At 39.8% G+C, this 12612-nt stretch overlaps 1 protein-coding gene across 1 annotated transcript in view; it reads left to right on the forward strand.

Annotated features, from left to right (window-relative positions):
• LRP8 (LDL receptor related protein 8) overlaps positions 1 to 12612 on the forward strand; it is a gene marked incomplete at both ends in the record, with an annotated part of 192680 nt that overhangs the window by 150080 nt on the left and 29988 nt on the right. The window contains one exon of the mRNA XM_080623351.1: positions 1608 to 1736. Within this exon, the coding sequence (XP_080479477.1) occupies positions 1608 to 1736 (129 nt within the window). The remainder of the gene's footprint in view (positions 1 to 1607; positions 1737 to 12612) is intronic.

Here is a 12612-nt window from a genome sequence, read left to right on the forward strand (position 1 = left end):
GATGCTCCTCTACAACTTTCTTGTGCAGGTGGAAATGCAGGGATATCATTTTCATCTTCTTTTACTCAGCACATTGGAAATGGATTGACTGTGCATAAACACCTTTACCAGAGCAGGGTAATGGAAAAGTTTTAATGCAGAAGTTAGGTTCCTCCCTTTTCAGTAGACCTGCAGTTATATATATGTGTGTGTGTATACATATATATATCTAAATATAATCATTAATACCAATGGAAGAACTATTTGAAAACATGTAATTTTTTTCAAGAGAGAAACTGGTCTGTTTAATAAGCAAATCCTGCCAAACTGGATGATGATTCCAGAATACTAAATAATTGTTGAAGCTGTGGAACATTATGCATTCAAGCAGCCTTGTCACAATAAATGTAGATCTGTTGCTCTTTACACTAGTATGTAAAAAAACCCTAGGAATTTTGGCAATGCAGAATAAGAGAACAAGCTTCACAGCTTACTTGGTTCCAGATAAATTTGTCAGGTTTTTTTTCATAGTTGTATACTTGCATGTACCAGCATTATTGCTTTTGCATGTCTTCCGGTGTCTCTGTGTCTTAGACCACAGTTGCCTTTAATGTAGACAGTTCAGTTTAACATATGTTAAGTTCACGCTTTTGCTTGCCACTTTTTCCTGAGGTTTACTGACCATAATCTGCCTAGATCGTTATATTTAGAAATTGCCTTGTAATACCAAACATAAAAGTAAACCCTTATGATAAAATTAGGCAATTTGTTTTTCCTGATTCAATTTGAGGTAGTGTTTTCAGAGTAGTTTATCCAGTACTACTGCTGCTGTGCGTGCAGGATGTTAGTGTTCTAATAGCAAAAAGTACAGTGTATTGAGGATTTGAGGCAGTCACATACAGCCAGTGCCCTAGGTTCTCAGTTGAAATCCCTGTTGATCCATTGAAGCAACTGTGTGTATTTGTTTTATTTGCATGTTCCTGTACAGTTGCATTCTGAAAGGGATTGGCTGGGTCAGGAACAGGCTGGAAGGACAGGAAGGTCCTTGTTTCTGGGGAAGCCTGTGCAAGAAGACCTAATTCAAGAAGAAGCAGCATGTTGCAGAGAGAAAAGTGGCAGCATGAAGCTGGGCGCTTCTAGCCCATGCATGGACTGGGATAACAAGGACAAGGTGGGAAAAGGCCCCGCCAGGCTCCAAGAATGTTTGAAGATCCACGGGGCCTATGCACTTTTTGTTGCAGCTCCGGGTCCCTGGGATGGCCAGAAGTAAGACCCCGCCTGCAAGAAAATGCTAGGTAGAAGTTGCATATAAACCTGAGTTCTGTTCTTGTCTCCTAATTTCTTTGCATTTAAAATTAAGTTTCTGGGATTTTGTTGAAATAAACAGTGGTGCACTTTTTCTTTTCTTCTCTCCCTTCCATATAGGTTTTGTGTTCTCTTTTGGGGAACACATACAGGACATGTAAGCAGCCATACCTCAAAATCAGCGTTGACCTGAGATTTCATTACAATACGTCTCAGGATTGAGCCATGCAAAATAAAAGTAACTTTAAAACGGTAAACAGTGTTAGGAATGTCTAGAATTATGTTTAACTTACTGTTTTTTTTCCTTTAATTTATTCTTCCAGCCAAGCAAGTATGTCCATCTGAAAAAATCAGCTGTGGAGACTTAAGCAACAAATGTATCCCGTCGTCCTGGAGATGTGATGGACAGAAGGATTGTGAAAGTGGTATTGATGAAGCTGGTTGCACTCCTGGTGAGTTAGAGTAATACTTTAATATGTATGTGACATCTCCCTTTCCAACCATGAAAGTCCTATTACAAATTGCATGTAAAGGGATGACTTTTCCTGCCAACAAAGTCATTCACTCTACATTTGCAGTGCGAAGTAGTGAATTTGAGAGAGAGAGAGGAAAGAAGGATGCTCCAGTTGGAGCTGGCTGGAAACTATAAAGTGAACTCTGTGGAGAATTAAGTATTCTTTTGCTACTGTAGCAGAATATAGCTAGTCAGTTTGGAACATGATTGTCAGGGTTAATACCCAGATGCTGTGGTAAGGACTTCAATAATAATGTTCAAACCTTCCTCTGTGGTAGCTCAGCAGCTTATGGCCATGTCCTTCCTCCTGCAGAGTGTAGCTCTATAGACTAAGGCTAGCTTCTGCTGGGGTATAATAGATAGGCCTGGACATTTCTTTATTAATAGCTTGTTGGTTTCTGGACAGAAAGAGAATGATATACTATTTACTGTAACTGTTTTACATTCAGTTCCTAAATGGCCATTGCCTTTTATTAGGCCTTTCTCTGCTGAATGAAAGAGCTCTTTAAGAGTGTTTTCCCTCTGTGAAAACTCCTACACTGTGTAATCAAGCCATTTCTCAAACTGTCTTTTTGATAGACTAAGCATATTTAGTTCTTTATGCTTCTTGTTGTCAAATATTTTCTTTTAAATGAATGCTTGATTCATTTTGTGGCTCCCTTCAGTATCCCAGCTGATTTTCTAATTTTATTTTTATACGGACCACCAGAACTTAGGGAATATCAGCCTTACCAGTCTATGCAGAAGTAAAATCACCTTTCTAATACTGTTCTTAAGTAACTCGGTTTGTTATTAAATTCTTTTGAGTGCAAACAATCCCAGGCTATTAAGAAACTGCTCCTGGTGCTTACACCAGTAGGAGTTGTCACATGGAGTCTTTCGTTTATCACAAAGATCTACTTGAAATTTCTTTGAACTTCTTTTTTTCCAAGCGCTAGGTAACCACCAACATGAATGTGAGTATGTTCCGAATGCCACATAATTTCAGCATAATGATGCTATTAATGGATTTAGAAATAGCTGAGTGTTTCTCTTCTGGATGTTTCAGCATCTCTAGTCCTGCTTATCTTACACAGTTTTAGTGCACACGTGGGTTCTTAAAATGGAAATTTAAGGGAAATATACATCTTCTGATGTTTGCTCAGTAACTCATGGGAAAAGAATTAGCGACTTTCACCTAGTTCCTTCTGCGACTGAACGTTTTCTCCACACTGGCTGCTACCTCGGTGGCTGCACATTGTCAATCTCTACCGTGAAGTCGCTCCAGAGTCTGAATGTGGGATGGGTCATACTGTGGCAAGAGAACCAGGCAGAAAGGCACTGACAGGCAGACTTGGAGCTTCCTGGGTGGGGGCAAACATCAGAAGCTTTCAGTCATAAGGTCTGTCAACTCAACATTTTTCGAAGGCATTAAACTCGCTTGAAGGAGGAAACAGGAGGCACTACTGAATGGCTCTAGTGGGAGCATTTTCAGTGAGGTTGCTTGTCAAATTAAGGTGTTTTCTTCATGGATGAGAACAAATGTCTTAGCCGTTTAAACTCTGAGAGCTTATGGAGGATTGATAGCTATCCTGTCTTTTATCCAGATCTGATAAACCTCACTAAGCCTATATCCACTGATATTTGTTAACATTCCCATTTCTTCTCTGTTTAGAATCCTCTTCTATCCATTTGCTCTTATCTCTCTCTTTTTTTGTTGTTTAACCTCTGCACTCATGGTTTTGTTCTCATTTTAAAAGAAGCTTTAGCACTGCCTGTCACCTGCAACCCCTTGGAGCAGATCAACCCGTCATAGCTGAGGCGCACCGCTCACAGAGCTGACCATATTGTCTATAAATAACACATCTTTCTGGATAAACATTTAGAAGGGAGTTTATTTATGCTCAGGATAATTTCTATGGTGAGAACCTGCATGTGCAATAAACAAGTGGAAAATGACTTGAAGATACTGTGAGGGCATCCAGAAGAAAAACACTAAGCTCTTTCTAAATCCATGTTAACAAAACTATTAGTTCTGTTTCAAGCTAATGTGACACTTCAAACATTTAAGTTATCAATACTCCTATTTTTTGAGAGGAACAGCTAGCTCTTTGTATTATAAGTTCTTCAAAAGGACTTAATATGGAGTTTATGAACATTACTTGAGCCTGCATTTCTACATTGGTAATTTGTACCACTAATAATATTGTGCTGGTTACAGATACAAGAGCAAGGATTGGTTGTGCTGAGACTGTGCAAGTGCCTGTCCCTGTGTCAAAATGTTCACAGTCCAAGTCAAGGGAGGATCCACTGTGGGAAAGAAAAACTGTGGTTATGGTGGTAGAATCATCCAAAACTGTGAGAACAGTTCAAGTGTGTCACGGTTCTTACTCCTGTGTCTGCTTCTGGCCTCCAAAACTTGCTTTTCAGACATGGTTCTGGATTTGATAATTCTTGATGGATTTTTCTTCTCAGAATTAATTGCTTTTTGAATCAGTGTGAAATTTATCCAGCATAGTCACTGTAAGCACTGGCACAGCCAGCTGGAGGAAGAAAGCTGCTGTCCAGAAATCTGGGGGCAAAAGTATTGAATATGAATAAGAGAATCTTCTGTTTGGGTTTGATTTTCCTTTGTGCTTTTTACGACCCATATCTTTGGTGCATCATCTTGCACAAATGGAAACAAACTGTGCTTTACATCCTTCTCCTTTGCTTTTGGTCACTGTTGAAGACTTGCTGTTTTGATTAGCACCCTGTGTGATCTGAAAAAGATTTGTCAAAGCAGTCCTCAGAATATCTTTCCTTCAAGGAAGGAGAGAATTTGCAGTCTTTTATGCTGTCCTTGCGCAATCCCCTTTAGACAAAGGGTTCAGCTGCAGCTAGTAAGATGTGGATTTACCTGCAGATATGCTAAAAAACCCCAGACAAATAATCTCAAAGAATGGATAAATAAAATATTTCCTTTGGATTTCTCATCTGCCTTAGGAATAAGCAAAGCAGACTGTATTTATCTGAAATAAGGGTCCTGTTTGCCATGTCTGGAGTGAGAAACAACAATTTGATAGGTGAAATCCAGTAAAGTAAAAAATTCCAAAGAGATCTGTCAGCCTCTGATAGCCTGTTAGGCCTTGTTTGGTACCAATATTAGGAGAGCAGTTATTTTCATAAGCATTGACCCCATCATACTGCTTGGAAGCCATTATCAGGGGATGGTAAGGCACTTCATTGTTCTTGTTCACCCATGAACAAGATATAAAACTGGTGTGATTTTCACCTGTGGAAGAATTTCCCAAGCAAGCAGTAGAAGCTGTGACTTATTTAACCTGCAGTGGATTAAGTACCAGTGATTAGGGATTCAGATTTGTGTCTGCAAGGCTGTAATGGCACCAGGGATTAGTAGTGGGTATTAATCCTTACATATAGGTAGCTAAGTGCCTGTCTGCCTAAATAATTTACTTCCAGGTAGGCTTTAAGTCCACTGCTAACTTCCAGTGCACAAACAACTTCTGAAAATTCATCTGCCTTTTTTAAACAAAAGAGTATACAAAAGAATAAACCCTCTTATTTTTCAGTTCTTCAAAGCAGAAGTAATTTGTTTCTTTACAACACTAGAAGTGTTGTAGTCATAGGTCAGGTTTAGTCCTCTAAAATAGACATCAACAGTTAATAATGTAAGAGCAGTCTTGAATTTCCCAGCTTGGAGGTGCTGGCATCCTCTTACTTATTTCCCTGGATGAGGTTTTTGCTCCCAGTGTCCCTAACCTTTGTCACAATTGATTGGATAAGCTTAGGAACGCATTTACTGAGACTAAAAAGAGAAATTAAATATGAGAGACTGTAATTAAAGCACCACAACTCAGGGTCAGACTGGACTTTGCTAACTACTGCAGAACTTGTTAAATTTCTGCTAGGAGAGGTACTAACCAGTGTTTTCTTAGCTGCTCAGGAAGGCAGAGATCATTTCAGCATGGCTTTAGAACAGAAGAGATACCCCACCCAGTAGGAGCCGAAGTAGTCAGTGAATGCCTTTAATGCACACATCACTTGTTCCTCCTGACAGGACACTGGGATGCTCAACAGAGAAAGCAAGGCTCTGGCCCCATCTCTTCTGGTTGTTTTACTGGTTCTCACCTGGACCACTTGTTGCGTGCAGTATGGAAATGATGTCTTGCAGATGAGGAGTTTTGGAAGTGTACAATTTTCCCAATAGTCAGATACAATGAAATGATGTATTCATTGATACATCGATAGCATAATAAGCTATTTTCCCATACCAAGATTTATTCTGCTTAACAGAGACAGCGATCCATGGGACCTTGGGCAGGTACACACACTGATCTCATAAAGGTGTTAAAGGGTGCGAGTCAGCAATTCCTGCAGGAATCTCATGACAGTGACACCCTCATTACTGAGAGCGTCTTCTTTTGGACCCTGGTCTTCCAGCTTTTCATTGCTGACCATATATCTCAGAAATAGTTCTGGATTTTCAGCCTTATGATATGCTTAGATTGGATATAAGGAAGAAATTCTTTACTGAGAGGGTGGTGAGGCACTGGAATGGGTTGCCCAGGGAAGCTGTAAATGCTCCATCCCTGGTGGTGTTCAAGGCCAGGTTGGACGAAGCCTTGGGTGGCATGATTTAGTGTGAGGTGTCCCTGCCCATGGCAGGGGGGTTGGAACTGGATGATCTTAAGGCCCTTTACAACCCTAACTATTCTATGATTCTATGCCAGACTAAAAGTTAACAAACTGGATAGAGTTTCTTAATAATGGAAACAACAGTAAGCAGAGTCTTGTTCTGATGTAAGCTACACCTCCTTGCCATGGTGGCTCACAGTCTTCACAGTTCCATGGTATGTATATCATTTAAAAGATCCTCAGGGTAGGAGCTTTTCACTTATTCTTTCCTGGCAAGGCTCCAGACACATGTGTGATTCTCCATAAAAAGTAGCAGTGGCTGCAGCGATGGGTCCTTTTCTTGGAAGATCCAAGTGTAGAAAATTTTCAGAGTCAACTATTTCCAATGCGCTGCTCAGTAGTCCTACTGTCACCTGAGAAACATTGGCAGAAGGCAGAATTTAAAGCAGGCTAAAGCTGGTCTGATCCCTCCATCACATCTACCTGGAGATGAGCCAGCTGAAATGGGTAAATTTCAAAGCTATTTAAAGCCACCTTCCTTCACACTGCTGCTGCACCTACGCTCATGTGAAATGACCTTTCTGTTGACAGTTAAATTGTTTTATCATCTTTTATCATTGTCCTGTAGCAGTAAGGAGCATTATGTCATCTCAGCATCATTTTCTTCTTCATGCAGCAGAAGGTATCTGTGTTCTCACACTTCTATGTGACTACCTATGGGGATTTGACCGTACTGATTGTTTGTTCCACATCTCCACAGATCCTACTGAGAGGTTTTTACTTGGTGATAATGTAGCACTAATTTAATCTTCCGTTGCAGCCTGATTCAGACATGCTTTTGTCCAAGTTACAAATACTGTTCATTACCTTCATTAACAGGCTAGGTACTCAGTGTTCTGTTCCTCAGTCAGCTCAGAGAGAAATCAAACCCAAAGGTTTTGCCATATATTATCCCCGAGAAATGCACCCATTTTGATGGGGCTAAAGCCCCTAGTATTGCATTCAGGCTTGCAGAGGAAACATTAATCTACCATCACTATTCATTATTATTGCAGCATGTGATAAAAGAGACACGGCTAGTCTGAAATTCCTGTTATTTTATAGAAGGTCCTGTAACTTGAGGACACTTGCCATAATGGAGGAACCTAGCTATTTCCAAGAATGGCAAGGAAATATCTAGATTTAACAAATGAAAGTCCTCCATAAATAAGATAAGGTAGCACAGCAATGATATCCTCTGGGCTTTACATGGTGTTTAATTACTGGACAGCTGGAGGGATTAATGCTTGTGCATTATGCCCTGGCTCTCAGAAATTAAATATGTACAGCTGCCACTTTATCACTGCTTAAAGTATTAGGGCTCCTTCAAAAGCAATGGTAATTGCAGGAAAATCCCTATTGTTGTTTAGGAAAAATCTCAGCCCATAATCATATTTGTCCTGAGTTCCTTCAGAACAAAACAGCAAGAAAAATGAGATTGGTAGCTGCCTTTAATTGCATTCTTACAAGGAAGAATGAAAGTAGCTGCATTTTTAACATATTGGATGCTTGTTGTAATTAAATGTAAAAAAACTACATGAATTTGGTTTAGAGGTAAGATAATTGTTGCATAAATGAAGAATTAAACTCTAAAGCCATGGGCTAAGCTGTGCCAGAGCTCTACCTGCAGAAGGTTAGGTAAAAATTGCACTTTTTTCCCAACTGTTGTCTCTTGAGCTTCGGTTTAAAAAAGAACAGGCATGTGTAACATTCTGCAAATGGATTTTCCCAGTACTGAGAGGCGCCTTGCTCACCACAGCAGCCTTTGGTGGTGACCTCTGCACATTTGCTCTCTGCTGATCCCTCCTTACGGATAAATTGTCTCTATCGGTATGTTCCATGAATAATTTATTCTTTATAGCTAATAGATGCAAACACAATATGAAAACAAGACAGTTTAGAGTTTGATACTTTTACGATGTTTTCCTGAAGATACGCTAGAGAAAAAGAATAGATAGCGTGCAAAGAACCCACTGCAAGCACACAGTTACACATACACACATCCTACACATCCCAAATAGTTTTTCTTTCACAAAGTTGTGGTAGAGGGGTATAAAGGAACTGGATTTACACAAAGATTTGTGAATAATTATAATGAAAGCCTAATATTGCTTGACTGCATGTTACATGTGCACACACAAAAAAGCTTTGTCCTGCTGCTCTTTCTGTAGTTTAACAGAAGTTGTCTCTGATTCTTCTTTCCAATTTCACATGTCATACTGTCAGAGGAGAAAATATTGGCCTGTAGTTATGTTTATCTTCTGGGCAGTCTATCTTTCAACAGTTAGAGCTCTTGGAGTTGAAATAGCCAAGAAATTGCATCTCTTATTGGCAAATGTCATTGTGTTTCATATCCCTGAAGTGCTTTTTTCATAAGAATGGAGCTATAATTCTGAGCCTATTCATCCAAAAAGCAAGAATCTGTTTAGTTTTATTAAGGGAAATCTTCCATAGCTGTCAGTGCCAACAAGCATGTTAGGATGGCAGATTCGTGGGTAGGAGTTCCATCCTTCAGTGGCTATGGGTACATATGCGTTGGGCTAATTAACAAGTGCTTAACAGTTACGCTTCCTGAGCATATGATCTGAAGACTGAATCAAAATTGGTTAGTTTGAACTCAGTAGAATCCTACGCAGAAGGGGACTATGTAATGTTTGATGCAAAAGCGAAAAAAAGCTGGTTTATGAGTCACGTTAATGGATAAAACAACATCTGAAAGCTATCTAAGTGGCTGAAAGACGCTATCTTCATTCAGAGGAAGATATAATGGTTGGATTAACTTTGCTTATATTTTGCAAAGAAATTAGTTTATTTGATAAAATATAACTGGGAATATAAAAATACACTTCAATACACTTGTTTTTTCCAACAAGTTTAAGATAATTGCTGGTAATGTACAATTGATTCTTTATCTCAGCCCAAATCCAGTAAAGTGCTACCTTCTATTTCGAATCCATAGAAATTGAAGGGCAGAGCCTAATGCCATAGAAATCTCACTACTATTAAAATGAGTGCAGTTAGCACACGACCCTTACACTTTTAATTGCAGTGAGTGTCACTCAGTGCTTAAATTTCCCATTTGAGTAGAAAATCTAAGGCATATTTTCCACAAATGATTGCTGTTCTTCTGTGGAATTGTGGGTATGTTACATGGGTATGTTGTTTGTATCAAATAATAGCTGTGCCCCCTAATATCACATAGCTGAAAATAATTAGGGGCTTGTTGTTCCCTGAAGTCTGTCAATCTCCCTCCCTCCCAAAACCACCGCAGTGCTCTTGCCGTTATGGACTTTGCCATATATTCATAACCTTGAATGTGGCTACACTGAATTCTGCGGCTTGTCTCCACTGTATCTCAATGCTTTTTTAAGGTACTCTTCCCTTCAGATCTTGCGAACTGTTTTATTTCAAAAGCATCTTTTTAATTGTTATTGAACCTGTATCCAAACTCACTTTGAATCATGTTTGTAGGGAAATGTGAGAGATGAATAAACTGGGGGGGGGGGGGGGGGGGGGGTGAGATGCGACAACTCTCAAGTGTTTCCTTGCTCTGTGTGTGCTCCAGAAGAGTTAATAGTGCCATATTCTAAATCCCATGAATGTTTAAGTCTCATAGTGAAGCAAACTGCAATAAGAAGTATCTCCTCTTACAGAGATTTCCCATCAAGCAAAACAGATTAGTGGAAGTGGAGATTTTATGGGGCAGTGACCTTTTTGCTTGCAACATGAGCACTGCTCTGTTACTCATTACTCAGCTGAGCTAAAACCTGTGAGCCCTCAGCTGCTGAAGCGAGGCTTTTCTCTCTGCCTTACATGTTTATCATATTGGTTCAGAAGCATCCTGGCAAATGTGGCTTTTCTTTAGTCTTCTTTTTCACAGATAGGCCTGTGTAGCGAGATGTGTGCAGTTTTCATCACATGAAGAGTAGCTGCACAAGCATGAGTAACTCATGCAGTTTTGTAGTGGCAGTTGCTGCTCTCTTGTTCCTTGTCTGTGTCCAATAAAGATAAGTATTGTGGATTGTTACAGGCTTCCCTTTTTGGTTATGGCAGCATAAAAAACTTGATTGATTCTGGTGGAACAGTTCAGTTTGCCAGCTGGTTAAACTGGTGCCATCCCTGTGCTTGGGAATGTGTGGATAAGGAGGAAGTGGCAGGCCAGTAACATAGCTGTGGACCAACAGACATGGGTTTGAATTCCTTGCCTTTTCCAGTCAGAAAAAAACAGAGCTTAATTTACCAGTGTGACTAAAGTTAGCTGTTAAGATCCTGATGAAGTCTCTGTCCTGAGCTGGACATAGGAAACCAAAAAGCAATGGAAAAATGAGGCAGGTATAATAAGGCAATTCATGTCTCTGTATTAGCAGCTGAGACCAGAGCTGAAGACTGCCCAGTGGATGGAAGATGAGGTCAATGGAGTAGGTTTTTCCTGGCAAAGAGTCTGGGATTTAAACTCTGCAATGGCAAAATTAAGTCCTGTTAATACAGCAAATTCGGTGCAGGCAGTCCTCACAACCACAGGGAGGGCTGTTGAATCCAGGAGGTCTGCATATGCAGAGTGTGGGTTTTGTGCCTACTGTCACAGGATCAAGACCCTGTTCAGTAATACTCAGTTCTGGTTGCTGGAAGATTGTTTATATATTCCTCAGAAAAACAGGATTTTATGTGGTGCTGTTAGAGCAGCTGTTAGTTATGTGGATATGATCAGATGTTTCTGAGGGATTTGCCAAATTGGTGTGATTTGTAAAATTGCCATTTTAATAAGCAAGTCATGTCTGAGGGAATAGCAGTGAGCTTGTCCCATACAGGTTTCAATTTTCAGAGTCAGAAAATGAACCCACCAAACACATCCCAGCATATTTCTTTTCCATTTAAATTTTGGCTAGTACTAAACAACTCCAGTCTTATTCAGCTGATTATATCAGAATACAGAAGGGCAACGATAATGTCTTTATCCCCATGATATCCATAGGGTATCTTGGATTTTAACAAAAAGCAGCACAATATCAACCTTAGGCATTCTGACCATCCTTTTTTTATTCCCAAGCTGTTTTGTTTTATCCTTAAACCCTCTACACTGGACTCACTTGTTCTTATTTTGAGGTTATTTTCAGTCACGTAACCAGGCAAACCTATGCTAAACTTCCTAATGCTTTCCTGCTATGAAGTACAGTTGAGGCGACTTCAGGTATGAGTTAGCAACCTTATTGCACATCAGTAAGTTTAAAGCCAGGGAAGAAATTCATCGTGTGCATACATTTTGCATGTAAGCAGCTTCTCTCCATAAATTGTGGGGTTATAGTTAATTCCATTTTCAGAAAATTAAGCCACTTTGGATGAATATATGATTCTCAGGAAATACATTCTAAATCAGTAAATACATTTTTTGAACCAACTATTATTTATCAGCAGGGGCTTTGGTATCTGGTTGCTCCATTATAATTAACTAATAGTATGCAAATAGTGCTGCACAGAATAGAAAAATAACTCATTTGTGTTGGAGGGGAGAGCGTGGCAAAGGCAGCAAGCACATGCAAATACTAATTTGCAAGAGTGTGTGAGATGGCTCCTTAGCTACATTAGTGATGTGAACAATATCAGGAATTACTATTCCTTCTGCAGTCTTCATCTATATGGGCTTTTCGGTATCAATCACCATAGCAACAACCACTGTTAGTGGTGAGGCTGCAATTCAGCTGCATTACTCCCTCCATGGGAGGCCTGTCATTTTTTTAGAGCAATGCACTTCAAGGTCATCTTCATTTACCTCCATCTCTTTTGCTGTCCTTTCTGGAGAGTAGCTTTCCATGGGAAAGTTGTCCTTCTAGGCGTGAATCCGTGCTTTAAAGACTGACATTTGTCCAGAAATCTGTATGAAATACTCAGATATTAGGTAAGCACAGCCATTATCTGCAGACAAAACAAATAATTTAGATACAATTAAGCCTGAAAATACATGCAGTTTATATAAAACTAGCATGATGACAGCACTAGTAACTGGACTGGGAATTCCAGCTTAATTTAGCCTGTCTGGATTCTGTGACCTTATCCAGCACAGAGATCAATTTATGTGAGCTGTGTTAGCTGGGTTTGCACCTCATGCAGAATAATTGGGCAGATGAAGCTCGGTCATTCTACTCCTGCAGTCAAGTGGAGCT

This window comes from Psittacula echo (genome assembly GCF_963264785.1).
Source record: "Psittacula echo genome assembly, chromosome: 7".
NCBI lineage: Eukaryota > Metazoa > Chordata > Aves > Psittaciformes > Psittacidae > Psittacula > Psittacula echo.